Here is a 16,296-nt window from a genome sequence, read left to right as displayed (position 1 = left end):
CATATAAATCAAGCTCAAAACATCCTTATGATTTCTTTAATTTTTAAATTATTGTACTTTAATGTTCCTTCCAACAATTTATTTAAGTGCAGACCACCTCCGCAGAAGTCTCAATTGCTGCCACCGCACATCTGTGATGTCGAGCTTGGCCTCATCCACTTGGCCGTTAGTGGGTCGCTCACAAATGTATTCGTATTTTCGTTTTTATTGCTCTTATCGGAGTTTGGTTACGCTCCAGAGCATGACAATGTCAGAAGCGGAGTCGTCCAATTCGAGTGGCTCGTGTCCTGCCCTCCGCTCATTAGCATAGCGGGCAACACATGACGCTCCCGATCCAACCACCCATCTACCATCATCTACCATCTACCATCCATCCAATTGGCAATTGAAAAGTCCGTCATGAGTCACGCCACATCCTCGTTGTTTGAGCAAAGGTCCTGATCCTGCGGGGGTGCCACCAGTTGGAAAACTTTAATATATTAATTTATGCAAATTGCAAGGCAACCGAATGCGGTCGGCATGGCCATAGATCAATGCATGTCGGGGTTGCTCATTTTGATCGTTTCCACTTTAGTTTTAATTGTTTCGCTTGTCAGCGGAGCCATCGAGATCGGCAATGAGAGCATATGCTGTCTGTGTACCATAATTTGTTAGTTGCAAAAATAACCAAAAAAGGTGAAAAGTTTCTAAAGGGGAATGGTAGTGTGTTATGGGATTGTGGCATTCCAATTTCCAACGAAATATTTGGACAAGGGGCCAAGCGTCGCAGCAGATTTCGATTTCCGCGAACTGCCAAAGCGCAAATAAAGTTGTGAGAGCGCTGCGCAGACCCAAACCCAATCCCCAGGCCCCCAGGGTCCAAATCATATCAGATGGGGTCTAAAGCCGGAGTCAAAGTCAGAGCCATAGCCATAGCCTGAGCCCGAGAGGTGTCTGCGTTTCCTGCTGCGACTGGCAACTCTCGAGGAGTTTTGGCCATGGCCAGGTTTTATTGACTGATGGAAATCGCTCAAAGAGCTGTTGAATTTTGCACTGCGCTTGCTTGCCCACAAAATGTAATTAGATTGCAGACCGAGCACCGCAAAGCTGGCAGTTCTTCTACTGCGGCTGTGGTTTTCCCCGGTCCCCAGGAAAATACCCAAGACGCGTGCTTGGAACTCCTGCTGTCAACATCAGTGCGCAGGAATCTCGGCGAACTGCGGCCAGGCAATGAAGTTGTCTGGCAATTGACGCGCGATAAGCCCCAGTTCGAAGACACAGTTCGAAGCTGCGCGCGAAAAAGGCCAAAACAAAGGCGATCCGGTCGCGAACGTTGTCCTCTCTCTTACATAGAAAAATTTGCACAAACATCACAAAACTCATAAATAACAATAGCAACAACAACGACAAAGGGAGCAGCAGCAGCAGCAGCAGCAGCAGCAGCTGAAGTTGCAACTGCAACAGCTACAACTGTTGCATACAGAAAGTGTCCACCTATGTGTCCACCACGCTACTCCCCGGCATCTGCTGCCCCCTTTTTATCCAGCGATGTATCCAAGTGCCTGGCACTCCACAATTTATGAGTCACTTGGCAGCCTGTGTTCGACCGAAAGCCAAAGCAATGCCAGGCATTTATTGGGTTAAGTTCAGCGGATGGGGAGGCATTGACATATTTCCACCGACCAGTGGGTGTGGGAAGCCAGATGGGCAGTGGATGAGGTCCCAGTGGGTTGGCAAAAGTTGGAGGACTCGGACTGACTATAAGCTGGACTTTTGGCTCACATTTTAGACTAAAATACATAGCTCGAACTTGCCATCTGTCCAAATAGATTCGAATAATGAAGTCTTATAGGCTTTATAAAAACTAAGAAACGAACTAAGAAACTTCGTATGTATGTAATTTAAATAAATCAAGTTTATGTTAGTATGAATGTTTAGCCCCTTATATGGTTTATGCAAACTGTCAAAAATTTATATAATTTCTTGTTGATCTATAAATATTTTCTAAACTTGTTTTGTAATTATTGTTAAATTAAATAAGCATTGAAAGAGTAGTAACAAATTAAATCAATTATTGGCTCCGACCTGTTTTGAAAATTGTTACAACGATTAAATTCTTAACAAGTAATTAAAGATCTCACTGTTTAATAATATATGCAAAACAATAATTAAATAATAATAATACAACCAACCAATAAATACTTTTCCAATCTGAAATAAATTTAAAATTTTTGTTTTTCACCTTTGTAGGCCATTATGCTTATTCATTCGTCTATATAATAGCTCACAAAAACTGGTAGTTCAAGAAGTATTACCCAGTGTTAAACCATTAAAATATTCGTTGCCTCGTGCGTAAAATATACAGTAAGAAAAATAAAATCCTGGTTATTAGAAAAAATTCCTTAATTTAAGGAAATTTTTGCCATACATGGCATTAAGGTCGAGCCTTTCATATACAATTAGGAAAATATGACCTTAAAATTGGCTTAAGGCAATGTAACTAGTAACATGGCCTTAGGCTTAGTGAAAGGTATTTTTTTCTTAAAATACTTAAGAGACTAGCTGTTAAGGCCATGCTTAGGAATTTTTCCTAAAATCAAGTAATTTTGTTTTCTGAGTATACGTGAACTACTTGAAGTCAACCACATGAGTAATTACCACCAGGAGCTTCTCAGTTAACCTCTCTGATAAGAAAACTGTTGGCATGTGCCGAGTGCTGGCATTATTCGAGTTTATGGTGCATGGCATGCACCACCTCCACCGACTTTCCCCCGAGCTATTAGCATAGGGAAAATAGGGAAATGGAAAATATGACGAGTGAAAAGCATTTAACAGAAAATTGCGTGCGACGTGTGGGCGATCCATCAGCAGTCGATGGAAATATGCTGATAGGCTGGCGAGAAAGCCATTAGCAACTGGTCGGGTGGATAGGTGGATAGGTGTCCTGCCTGAGTTTTTAATAACTGTCATGATCCTGGGGCGCCGCTTATTGGAAACCATTTGAAGTGGCAGCTTGCTGGAAAAGTCGCGTGCCGATCGCAAGCTGTGTCCCATTCAGTCATCTCATCATATCATCCCATGCTGTGGGCTGTGCTAGTACCGATGATATGTCAGCCAGTCTCCCCCATTTCATCTCCTCGGATGTCAAATATCCGTGTTTGTCTGTTGTCATCGCGGCATCGGGTTTCAATAATAGTTTTCTGCAGCTTTCGACTTGCGATGATGGATCGTGTTGCACGGTGCTTATTGACTAACTGACACAGGGGTGGATGGCCTAATGGGAGTCCCCTGACTCAAGTACCTTCCATGGGGATCTGAAGTTTTATGAGCCTTGCTAGCCCTCGCATTCCTCAGCCCTCGAGTTATTTGTTTTATTCTCTCAATCCACTGCTTTTCCATGAAAAATTCCTCCGATAAACTTTAATGAGCATGTCAGAAATTCTACTGGTGGCTAGAACCAACAAATCGATGACAAATTGTGTTCTATCCATGTGAAAGTTGCAGCTCTGATTGATGTTGGAGTGCCCAAGCTGACTGTCAACAGTTTAGTGGATCGTTTAGCTAATTGCTCAATAACCCACCTGCTGTAGCCAGTCGATGGAGTTCATTAGAACAAGTGCATCGAGTTACGCCGCCGGCGGCCACAGATCATCTCGATTTCCATTTCCATTTCCCAGACTCCAAGCTCCGAGGGCGGACTATTAATCACACAAAATTGTAGCACAAAATACAATTTCATTAATTGTGGCCAAAACACACTCGCAGAAGGAAAACCACACCCGCATGCCACTCGAGAGAGTTTCCCACGAGTTCGGTACCAGTTAGTTCACCTCCAGCTCCCATTTCAGCTACAGTTGCTCGGTTTTATTCCGAGGCCCTGACCCTTGACTGGCGCTATATTTAGACCACACCCCCAGGTGGCTACGGCTACCGATGAGGAGCATTGGCCAGTGCGATCACGTAGCTTAATCCAGCACAAGGTGCCTGCCACTAGGTGATGAAGAGTTGAGCGTCCCACCGACTGGCCCCGACTGCAATTCACGTGAAGACAGCTGCCACAGAAGCAGCCAGAGGATAGCACATAGATGCAGCCGCATTCCGTGCCCTCATATTGTAGCTCAGTGTCAACGTCAACCACGTAATCAACTTACAGGAACCCATTGCCAGGGCAAACACTCTGCACTCTACACTGAGAACAAAACAGATTCCCTGTAAGAGTAACTCAAATTGTTGCATTATCAAGGGGTGTACTTATACATTTTTTACCTTTAATAAAACTCTAGTTAATTTTGATAAAATGTGTTTTTAATTTTGAAAAAATTTAAAGTGAGAATATTTCACTGAATAAAATGAACACAAAAGTAGTATTGTAGGTTGCAATGATAGCAATTGGAAAAATCAGCGATCAGCAAGCTTAGAAATGAAAAACTACACCATTTTCAAATTTTTCTTAAGTTCAAAAAGAATTTTGAAAGGTTGAAAAAGACGGAAATATAATATAAGTTTACCGAAGTAGTACATGCAGAATAAGATTTAACACAATGTTTAAAAGCAATCAAAAATATAAATTTTTTAAAGATTAAGTTTACTGTGGATATCAACTGAATATAACAGTCTGACTACAAATAATTGGGGAGGAACAATACATGTTGTTGATATGAGCCAGCAAGAAAATATTTTATTTGTTTATAATAAAACTTTAGAAAATTATTAATGATGATGTTGAAATATTCTAGTAACAGTAAATGTTTTAAAATTGGTATAAAAAAACGTATACATTTTAAGAATAAACAATTCCATAAATTCTCCTTTAATACTTAGGCTTTTAAGTAAAAAAACCGAAATATTTGTGCCCAGTGCAACACTCTAGCAACATCCCTTTTATGGAAGGCAAAAAAATTGCAACAATCGGCAGAGGCAACCCCCGAGTTCAGGACCAAGTCCTTCGAGCTATCTTCCCTCGATGACAAAAGGGGAAGGGGAGGGGGAGCGGAGGACAGGGTGTCCTGGGCTCGCTAATGTTTGGTTTCATTAGTCCTGAGCGACAAATCAAACAGTTTGTGGCAGTTTGTTTGCTGTATTTTTTCCGGCATCCATCCGTTGTTTACACTCATTAGTTGGTCCTTCTGGCACTCGGTTTATTCCTGGTTCCTGGGTCCTGATTCCTGATTCCTGGGTCCTGGATTTGGGAAAGCGACGCACCCTTGTGACAACTAGCATACGTTGGACGGCGCACTGATTTCGAATTTCGTTCGGTTGTTGAGGGTGCCACTCTGGGTTGTTGTTTCGTTTTCATTATTTAAAGCACATTAATAATCACATCTGACAACAGCAGCCAGAATAGGATTAGAGGCGAGGGGAGAAGGGCAAAGGGGGAGTGACAGGAGTCGCGTATCGGAAAACTGCAAACAAATATTTGCAAAGGCCGAAGGAGCGGAAAGGGAAGTGGCACTTAACGCGCTTGTAATGATTGCTACTATTTGGGTGGCTGGCTGCGCTTTTTATGGCCGTCGAATTGGGTGCAAAAGATGTCAATCTCAGTCGATTGATTTGCGGCCAGTTATGCGGCATTTGAGGGTGTAGAAGAATATGAAATATCCATGAATTGACTTTGATTATCATAAATCATGATGCGTAGCGAGGGTGGTCCTCTACATATCTATTAGCCACAGTGCCCAAACATGCATAATTATGATTGCCACGTCGCTCCTTTTAACCGACGTGTTTGTTGTCGAGTTGCCGGGTTTGCCGGGCCTTCAAACAAAAGCGACAACGACTATATATCGGAGCGAACAACAAAAGACACTCAGGCAGCGACCACACACAAGGCAAAAGCAGCTTGGAACTTGGAGTAGCCTGAGATAGACAGCGAGACAATGACAATAGCTGTATGGCTCACATGTGAGCCGTGTACTTTGGTTATCGGATAATCAAGTTGTGCATCGGACCCCCAAACTAAAACGTGGAAGGGGGAAGGGGAAAGGGGGAAAGACAATTAATTTAGAGGTCGTTTGATGTGAACACTTTCACCCAAAACAAAGAGATACGAGTGTCCTTTTTACCAGTCGCTTTGATGTCGGTCGCCAGAGCCTGGCATTTGATACAAGTGCGGGAAGGACCTCGAATCATTAATCACAGCGATTCTGATTTGTATAAATATTTAATTAACCACAGAGCAGAGTAGGGTAGGGAAAGTATCTGTCAGATTGAAAGGCTGCCCGTCGAGATCGTAGGCGCCAGCAGCGAGTTGGGGGAAAATTAATGGAGTTGTTTGGGAAAGTGAAAACTGATTTTCAGGCCGCCAACCTCCAGTTGTGGTCAAAGCTCCGTTCGAGCAGATCCTTCCACGAATACCAATCAATTGGTCTGTCTTCGATCGCAACCCCACAAATAAAAAAAAAAAAAAAAAAAAAAAACCGAACTCACTCATAAAAGGGCAGCCAAAATAAAAATACTTTCGTGCGTGTGTTGTCCAACAAAGTGGCCTGAGTCTTCCCAGAAAACACGCATAACAAAGCGACCATCTCCCTGTCTCCCGATGGAATCGAATCCGAATCCTTGCCGGCACTCTCAATTTGTATTGTCATTAGCGATTATGGGCCTGCGATCGGCCAAAGGGGGCGTAATCCGATATGTTGACAGAACGCATTTCAGACAGGACCAGACAGAACCGCTGACAAGCCTATAAAGCATTCGATCCTTGGCGCTACTTCAAAATGTTTACTCCTTTTGTGAGCTCAATAAAAGCGTAATCAAACCCTCGCCAAGCGAACTGCTTGAGGGTCCTGGCAATGATGATGATGCGTCACAAAAAAAAAGAGCAAGGATCGAATCCATGTTTTCCATCGAAAAACCATGGCGCAGGCGTAGCGAAAGTGAAATCGAGACGCAGCCACAATCGAATCGGCAGCTGGAACACCTTCGCATCATCATCAACATACCCTCACCTTCGAGATCAACGATGCTGTTTCTGTTTTGTTAGAAGCCCACAATGAACCAGCCAAAGTCAAAAGGGGCACGCGCTCCTCGCTCGATTCACGATTGTGGACTGTAGACTGTGAGCCTAGAGACAGGAGACATTGTGACTGATCGGGGTCGTATCCTCGATCCTTGGATGCTTGGTGTGTTGTCTAGACAAGCCGCAGACACAAGTTTAATAGACTTATTGTAATTGAGTCACAAAAGCCACTCGATATTAATTTCCACACGGGACACACACAACTCTTTCCGTATTTTTCCAGCTGCCAAAATGGAAAAGGTGTTAGTTACCCTTTAACGATCAATCTGGATAGAGATTGAATAGCACAATTTTATGTGCTAATGTTGAAGAAAATTTAATTAAAATTTGCAAATGTTTTGCCCATTTCCATTGTCATTTCTGTCATGTCATGTCACCAAAGGTCAGGTCATGTCGGCGACTCTGTCAAGTTGACTTGCCCACCTTTTTGTGGCATTTGTAATGGGAATCTGTCCCAAAAGGGAATAAGGCACAATGCGTATACTTAGTCAACTGTTTGCCTTTGCCCCTCATATTTCTATGGGACAAGTTAGCAAGTTAATTTTCCATATTTTCTTTGGCCCAACTTTGTGTGTGTGTGTGGGCCTTGTGGTCGGTAGATGGTTAAACTTTCCACTCTTGACCACAATGAGTACGAGTGCTAATGAGTAAAGAATTTCTTGGTATAATTTTAAGGCAACTTTAAACTCGACTGAAAATAAAATAATTATTAACTCCCCATCATGTTGAGTCTGCCAGCTCTCGCCCAACCACCCCAAAAAGAGGGCGGGCCGGCGATAATCCTTTTGTATCCCATCGCATTGTTTGGCAATTTTACGCAAGAGCAAATCGTAAATGTCAATAGCAGCGCATCTGTGTAATGGGATAAGACCTCGGATTTGGGCGCTGCGAGGGGGGCTGAAATCAGAGCGGTTTTGTTTTCACATGTGCCAACCTGACAATTACAACAATTCAAAGCTCAAAAAGGTCAGAGTAACAGAGCACCGCCCCTCCCAAAAAAAAAAAAAAAACATTTAAAGACAAATTAATGTGTATTTAAGCTGCCCCAATCCGCTCCAGGCCAAAGACTAATTGCCCCAAGGAAACAGGGAAAATCTCACGCCTTTGTTGATTAATTAATCAAAGTAAATAGTTGCAGTGCTCGGGCGAAGAGCGAACCAAGAGCCAAGAACCAAGAGCCATGAGCCAACGTCGAAGGTCATTAGCGTAATCTAAACGGCCTATTGATAAGCTTTTTCCACACCTAATTGCTACATTAATTTTCCGATGAGCCGGCAGGCCACACCAGTGGCTACAGACACGGCCATGCTGAGTTTCCAGGCAGCGCCTCCACCTCGGGCCGGCGTGGGAAACAGTTCCTCCCAAAGGGCATATCGATCGGAGTTGGCCAGAGAACCCACCTGGGTCACCACCCCGTTGTAGAGCATCTTCAAGTGCGTCGCGTTGCACGGCGGCCAGATATCGGTGATGTTTAGGGGTGTTCTGCAAAGACGCAAGCATATAATCGATTTTATTGTTTACCATAAAAACCATATGTTTTAATACGCTTGCAGGGGGTTTTATAAATTCAGTCAGAAGATTGCAACGTAGTGAAAGATATATTTTTTAACACTACTAAGTATAAATATTTTTGATCAGCATCATTAGGGAAGTTAATCTTGACTTGTCCGTTTGCCCGTTCGGCTGTCCTTCTATTTGTCCGTTTGTCTGTCCGTTAGTCTGTCTGTTTGTCTGTCCGTCCGATTGATTCTACGCAAGCTAGTCCCTAAGTTATAAACATATATTATTGAAACTTTTCCAATAGTCTTTTTTCTATTAAAGGTAGTAGTAGTAGTCAGACGACTATATCATTTAAAAAAAAATATGACTCCGCTAATTGTTAGTTAGACGAATAGGGTCCAATTTTACCGATTTACGGCTTTCATTTTATTAAAATCGGACAACGATATCATATTGCTGCCATTAAAAATCGACAAATCTTCATTGCGTATAGGCAAAAAATGAAAATATAGTCGATTTATAGATTTTTAAATTTTATAATAGCTGCAAGGGTATTTAATCATTGCCTTGCCAGCTTCTCTTCTTGTTTTTAACTTAAATTTACATAGACTTACATAGTTTTAAAAATACAAACACTTTATACTCAAATGAACTTACCCCGTTTTGGCAAAGTGTGTAAACCAGCTGGTTAACCGCTCCATCATGAAAACATCCGTGTGATTTTCAGCCATAATGGTGCCATACCAGAGACCTGGCATCACATACTGAAGATCATCGGCATGACCAACTCCCAGGGGCTTACTTTCCTCATTCAAGGGAGCTGAGACACTTCGCTCACCCACGTAATCCGTGAGCATGTAATAAACTGGAGTGAAGTGGCTGGCCAGGCGGACAAGACGGTGGACACCATGGCCAATGATTCCATCGGAGAAGATTCGTCCAAATTGCTCAATGTTTTCAGAGTTAATATCCGTAGTGTTACTACCCAGGTAAAAGTCCTTGAGTTGTTGACCAATTATTGCATTTCCGTTGTAGAGAAACAACTCCGGAGCATACTCGACAAAGTTGGAGCCTAGATCATGGAGCAAATGCTCGTTTGCCAAGTGAACTGAGTAAGGAAATGCCATTAGATACAAAATATATTCAATCATAAGTTCCCCTCACCTCACCATTGGGCGTGTAGTCCAGTTCGTTGAGCGTGTAACTGATCAGTAAGGGAACCTTGTTGAAGTTTCCCTCCTCGATTAGTTCCGTGGGATGCCTGGGCAGAAAGTGGCCATCGATCTCGTAGTTCCACTTCATGTTGACAAACTGATAGGTCTCCCATGCCTTGCAGATTTCCACAATGCGTGGCCAGGTCTCATTTCGGAGGCACTGCACCACATCCGTGGCATCGTACATGGGGCATCCCAACTCACGGGCTAGTTTCCGTGTCCAAAAGAGGTTATCTATATGAAAGTGATTGGTGGCTGAACCGCTCATGAGGATGGCCCGATGGAAGAGACCTGCAGACAGGGACGAGGCCAGGTGCAGACTGACTGCCATTGAGCCCGCACTCATTCCCAGAATAGTCACCATCTCTGGGTCGCCACCAAAGTGAGATATGTGATCGCGGACCCATTGCAGAGCCATCACTTGGTCCAGATAGCCAAAGTTACCCCTCGTCTCGCTGCTGTTGGTGCTGAGAAATCCCAGGGCTCCAAGGCGATAGTTGAAGGCCACGAAAACCACATCGTGATCTAGTAAATACTGAGGACCTGCTTCGTATATGCTGTTGCCACTGCCCAGCACATTGGCTCCTCCGTGAATGTAAACGATCACTGGCAGCTTCTCCTCAAAGTTCTTTGTGAAAACGTTAAGTTTTAGGCAATCCTCACTCATAAACAAGGTGATTCCTGGTTGTGGGCACACCAGGGAATCGGATGTGGCCTTGAGCACCTCATCACCCCAGCCAGTTTCCGGAATGGGATTGGTAAACCTTAGCTGACCCACCGGAGATTGGGCATAGCGTATTCCTCTAAAGGCGTAGATAGTCTTGCCCTGAAAGCTCTTCACCGAACCTCCTTGTATTTTACCCAAGGAGAGCTCTACCACAGGATCGCCATCAATGAAAATCTCAGCTGTGGTGAAACCTATTGTAATCAGAAGAAAAGTGCCTAGAAACTTAAGTAGACTAGCCATTTTCTAAAAATATTAGATCAATAAATTATAAAATTTACAAATATATCTATCTCGATCATACCAAAGAAAACTTCCCTGTGGGAATGGCTGGGAATCTTGCGCGGTTCTCAGAGTCCGCTTATGTTTTCGCAACAATTTTATTAGTTTTCCCCGTTTCGGTGGTGCGCACCCGCATGTTACGAGTATTTCAGCGGAACCGTGACTGCAGGTTTCGCACGGTTTCTACTTCTTCGGGTAGGACTATCTCAAAAACCACTTAGAGATAACTTGATCGATTAGTTAAGGTCAAGATTAACCTTAGTTTCTTACCAAAATAAACACAAGATTAGACCAAGTGTCATATACAATGTTTGTTCTCTCTCAATCTGGCAATTCAAACTCATGACCTTGTACTTTAATTACTAAACTCCAATTCAATTAAAACTTATTGCTTCATTGAGAGATTTGGTTTTGGGTTTGAGTTTGAGTTTGGGTTTGGGTTCGGCTTTGGCAGCCGTTAGACACATCACCCTGATTTGCACCACCGTTTGGTCCGTGGATCGTGGATCGGATCCTACGCCCGCAGATTTTTTAGAGTTTCCAGTTTAGTTTTTCTCATGGCAGCGACTGAGATTTAAATTGATTTCCTTATTAATGCACATCCCTCTTGTAATATTCAATTAAAACTACCCACGATATGGCAGTTCTCTTGATTGACACAAGCCGAGTGGTAATTACTCGAACTCTGGGACACTCCAAGTTCTCCTTTTCAGCCGGATTGAAAACTGAACATGATGGTGGCGAAGGAAATCCCACAATGACCTTTTTGAAATGAATTCCCTTAATTGCGACTGCTTTTAATTGTGCCAGGAAGTAGATGATCTTCAAATTCAAGCAACAATGAATATTAATATTCCCTATTGGAGGATGACAACTCCCAACGGCGAAAAAAAAAAAACAATTTTCACACATCGCCGAGTAGCGCAACTCGAAATTGAAACAATTTGCGCTCCCCAAAACGGATTTGCGACAATCTGCTACCGCTCCTGAGGAGTCGAGCTCAATATTCCGGGCACTTGAGTGCGCATGTGCACACCGCAGCACCACGGGAGGATCGGAGGATCGGAGGAAACCACCCTGCCCATCCCAGTTGGACCTGGACGAAGCCACTCCAGTTGTTGCAAATATATGAGTGGCCTCTTGACAGACATCGTCGTCATCATCATCATCATCATCACCGTCATCATCGTCATCATCGTCGTCGTGGAAGCTCAAACTGTGCCACTTGAGGGCTCTTTGTGTACGCTTTGTGGCAGGCTGCTGCAGCTTCCTGTGGCTTGATGACGTCGCCGGCCAGCTCAGACATGCAAAAATTTCTCACGCATCGCCGGCAGATGTTGTTGTTGTGGGGTTAAGTGGAGAAATCTATCAAATACCAGATCAGATCGATCAAGTTCCCATCTCTCATATCTCAAACAAAATCAGTTATATGGTAAAATATATGTTTTTTGGAGCACAATCTATGCCATCTTTTTATTCCCAAATCTATTGGATTCTTACATTTATAATTTTGTGGGGCTATTTCTAAGTCTTTTTATTTACTTGTAATTGTCAAACTTGAAGCAATGATTGCCTAAGCTATTAACAATTCACAATTAGTTGAAATTTGTTGAATTTGCTAGCTATTTTTAAGCAGTATTTTTAAGTAAATATGGCAAACTTTAAGAAATAGTTTACCACTGAATAATTCGTTGGCAATTATTTGCGTTAAGTGAAAGCACTTTACTCCAAAAAATTGGCAGGCAAAGAACTCCTCCTATTCAAATTTTCAAATTTTACAAAACAATTTACAAATGAAGTGCCTTTTAAATATACTACCACCGATCACTGCCATTATTTAATTAATATGTTTTTTGAATTTTAAAAATTCCCATAAAACTTTCAAACACTTTGGACATGATTGACTTTAAATAGTTGTCTAAAAGGAGAGAGCTAAACTCCAATATAGTTTATTTCTTACAAAATTTTCTGTAATAACCTTTCCAGCTACTTAGCTGAGGTCACGCCCTTGGAGGTCTCGAGTCGCACCCCCAAAAGGGAAATTACAATATCGATTTCATTAATTCCGCATTTGCGAAATTTTCCTGCAGCTGCCTCGCAAAAGTACTAGAAAAACCAGCCATGCTCAGCCATGCAAATTCGCACATATTTCAATAGTAACTGGCTCAGCTATTAGATGACAACTGAATGGAAACAGTCGCAACTCTCAAGTGACCAACAAATGCAGGCCTCCTTGTGGGTTTCTTTTGCGCCACGCCCCTTGCTGAGTCCATGGGCAATTCCAAATCCAACTCCAATCCAAGTCCCATTCACAATCCGCAGAACAAAGGAACGAAGGAAATTCAAGGAAAGCAACAATTGCCGCACACACGATAATAAACCACTTGAGTAATCAATCAAAGCGATAGGGATAGGGAAACCCAGACGTGGCCGTCTTGTAATGAATATTTAAAGATGGAAATTATCGCAATCCGACAAAGGCGAGGGGCAGGACAAAGGGGCAAGGTCTCCGGCATTTTGCATAACTGATAACGGAACAATAGACCAATATCGGGTAATGCTTTGCATACTCTCGAGCATACGAGCATACGAGCATAATGCGATAATTTGAGCACAAAAGTGCAGGCCAAGGGTTCGGTTCAGTTTGGCATTAACATCTTGCGGCCTCTAATCGCCGACTGCAGCAGGAACATATTTCCGTAATCAATCCGGCGGGGGAAAAGGAGAAGGAAAAGTTCGGAGAGATCGCCGGACTCGCTCAAGTGAGCAAATGTCCCGAATGTGAAACAAATAACAAAAAGCCCTGAAGGACTCGCAGGATCGGAGTGGAGTATTGCTCGTAGGGTTGTGATCCTCTCCAAAACCTTTGTGGCATTGTAATGAGAGTGACGTCTTATTTGCGCCAGACGAGGGTTAAGAAGCGCTCGAGACCCTAAAGAAAAGGGGTTTTGGCTTCCAACCTTCTTCCCTGCGAGCTCCGTTTCACACCATTGCTCAGCGATTGTTTGGTAAATAGGCTCTAATTTCTAATTATTGAAGTGATCCAATAAAGAAGTTTAAATCATTTAATAACAATGTAATTATACAATTTGAAGTTGTAATAAGAATTATAAATATAAACGTTTGTTCATTTAAAATAAATACATTTAAGTACCAAAACAAAGAGATTATTAAATTTAATAAATATTAAAGTTTTTCATTTTAAATAAAGACATTTGAACACCAAGCCAGAAAGATTTTTTATTTAATAAACATGCATGTTGTGCATTAATAATAAACACATTTGAAAACTTAACAAAATATTTAAACAATTTAATTTAGTGCAGAGAAAATTTATAAAGTTTTGACAAATCTAATGCGCTAAAAGCCTTTTTCTCACTAGTATTTTAGGAACGGTATTGAATTATTCCTTACCACATAACTACATACTACAAAGTATGGAAAACTTTAAAAACTAGCTTACCACTTAATAATTCTTTGGCAATTATTCCCGCTAAATGAAAGCCTCTTACTCCAAAGAATTAACAATGTTTTTTATAGCCCTAACATGCCAATAAACTGGCAGGCAAAGAACTCCTCCTACTCAAGTTTTCAAGTTTTACAATAGGAATTGATGTGCCCAAGGCCTAGGGCAAACCCTCAATTGGTTTCGGTGGCAGGGGCTCTACCCCCAATCGCAATAAACAAACTCGAAAAGGGCTAAGTGAACCCTAAAACTAAAGCCTCCTCGGATATGAGTTCGGAATATTTGCCACTTAATTGAGATTAATTGAAGTTATGTGCCCGATATGAATAAACAACTTTGCAGCCATTTTGTTTATGACTGCGTTTTATGTGCACACAACACATCGGCCGAAAATATTATTAATAATTACAAGAGCGATCCAATGGCAATGGCACCCCGAAAATAGTTATAGAGTCGAACCCTCGGCAGACGAGCATTTGATTAAATTAAATTGAGTGCGACGGAGTTTATGGAGCAGCGGATGTCGGGCATCAGTTCGACTATATGCACACAAAAAAAAAGTTAAGACCGAAATACATACTTCATTACAGATTGGTTTCTTTTTTTTTAGGAATATTCTAAATAAGGACCATTAGTATATAAGTAAATAACACTTAAGAATTTTCTATTGTTAACATTGTTACTTTCTTCAGTAAAATTTGTTTAAGCGGAATAAACATCTTTCTTAATGGTGGTTAAAATAATTAAAAAATGTTACTAATCTATTACCGTTTGTTTCAAACTGTTCTGTTCTTAGATTTTGAAAAAAGGGTACTGAAATTCCGTTCTTAAACTGATATTTTAAGTTCTGAAAAGAAGATCAAATGGTATTAAGGTTCTATAAGGCAAAAAACACGTATTCGCTACATTTAAAATTGTCTTTTTTTCTGAGTGTATCTTACAGATACTGCCGCGCATACCCATGCAAATCAAACGCTATTGAGCTGGCTCAGCATTTAGCTCTACCCCCGAATATAAGATCTTTGGCGATTGCGAGGTGAATGCACTCGCTTTCTAATGCTGCTGATGGTGATTCTGATGTTACAGATCTCCTGACTGCCCCTTAATTGGTGGATTGCTTTGGCTGTGGCTGTGCGTGTTAATAGCCGACGCTCGTTGCAAGTCACAACTAGCTATTTAAGCTAATTGACATTCAAATTCAGTTGAATAAACTTTTTGGGCAATGGCACTGCACTGCACTACTAAATGGATGTAATGGCTCAGGTCGTTGGCTCCTCTAAACTACTCGATAAATTCATTTAGGGACTTTACTGCACCACAGGATCGTCCATCATCAACCCCATCGACAGATCGCGCCCATCATTTATAAATTGCCGCATCGAATAGAGGCAAACGCTTGAGTAAGTCCACGTAATTGCCGTCTGGCTGCGCGAATCACGGTTCCCTGATGTCCGTGAAATACTCCTGGATGCCCGGCCTCCGCAATCAGTCGCGAATAAAAAATAAAAAAAAAAGGAAAGGAGTGAGTCCGGATGTGTTCGCACTCGTGTAAACATGCGTTTGTCATTAGACACACCGGAAATATTGACAGCATTCGACACGCGGCGTACGACCAGCGAGTCCTGCCAACAGGAACTTGCCACTTTATCTGCCATTTGATTTTTTAAAATTGTTAAAATTTTTCAACTCAACTGCTTCTCGATTGTTTTCCCAAGTTACGCTTTTGCGCTTGAGTAAGCAGCGTTAGATCTTCGAGGCTTCCCTGGCCAGAGGATCGGGTGGTTGTTTTTTTTCTGTATGTGAAGAGGGGTGTCCTTGTCCCTTGGTCCTTTCTCTATGTCCCCATGTACGTGTGTCCTTTGTCTGGGCATCTTTGTTTGGCCTGAAGTGTCGTCGCCATGTCGAATTATCGTGTTATTTTTTAACTGAAGTACCTGAAAATTTTACAGTTTACAGTTTCGGCTTTGCGTTTTTTTTTTATTCCACAGACAGAGTGAGTTTACTAATTAGATTTTATTGCGTAGCGCGAATCGCTTTGTCGCCTCGGGCAAGTGTGAAAAATCTTCTATTTTTTTACGGGAGCGTTCTCTTTTCTTGGCCACAATTTATTGGG

The 16,296-nt window shown here is 42.1% G+C and overlaps 1 protein-coding gene across 3 annotated transcripts; it reads right to left on the bottom strand.

Annotated features, from left to right (window-relative positions):
- Positions 1-8,047: 8,047 nt before the first annotated feature.
- On the bottom strand, positions 8,048-10,863 carry LOC108141662 (liver carboxylesterase). 3 transcript variants are annotated; one of them, XM_017265134.2, is made up of 4 exons: positions 10,740-10,863; positions 9,667-10,681; positions 9,155-9,605; positions 8,048-8,479 (listed from the first exon to the last, which is right to left on the bottom strand). In XM_017265134.2, the coding sequence occupies exons 2-4, from the start codon at positions 10,676-10,678 to the stop codon at positions 8,248-8,250; spliced, it is 1,695 nt and encodes a 564-aa protein (XP_017120623.1). In that variant the 5' UTR covers positions 10,679-10,681; positions 10,740-10,863; the 3' UTR covers positions 8,048-8,247. The 3 variants fall into 3 exon arrangements, with proteins under 3 accessions (XP_017120623.1, XP_017120625.1, XP_017120624.1); XM_017265136.2 differs by lacking the exon at positions 10,740-10,863 and having other exon boundaries at positions 9,667-9,945; positions 10,073-10,200; XM_017265135.1 differs by lacking the exon at positions 8,048-8,479 and having other exon boundaries at positions 9,472-9,605; positions 9,662-10,681.
- Positions 10,864-16,296: the final 5,433 nt, after the last annotated feature.

The sequence above is a fragment of the Drosophila elegans genome, unplaced genomic scaffold, assembly GCF_018152505.1.
Source record: "Drosophila elegans isolate 14027-0461.03 unplaced genomic scaffold, ASM1815250v1 contig_814, whole genome shotgun sequence".
Taxonomy (NCBI): domain Eukaryota; kingdom Metazoa; phylum Arthropoda; class Insecta; order Diptera; family Drosophilidae; genus Drosophila; species Drosophila elegans.
This window is presented reverse-complemented; position numbering and strand designations above follow the sequence as displayed.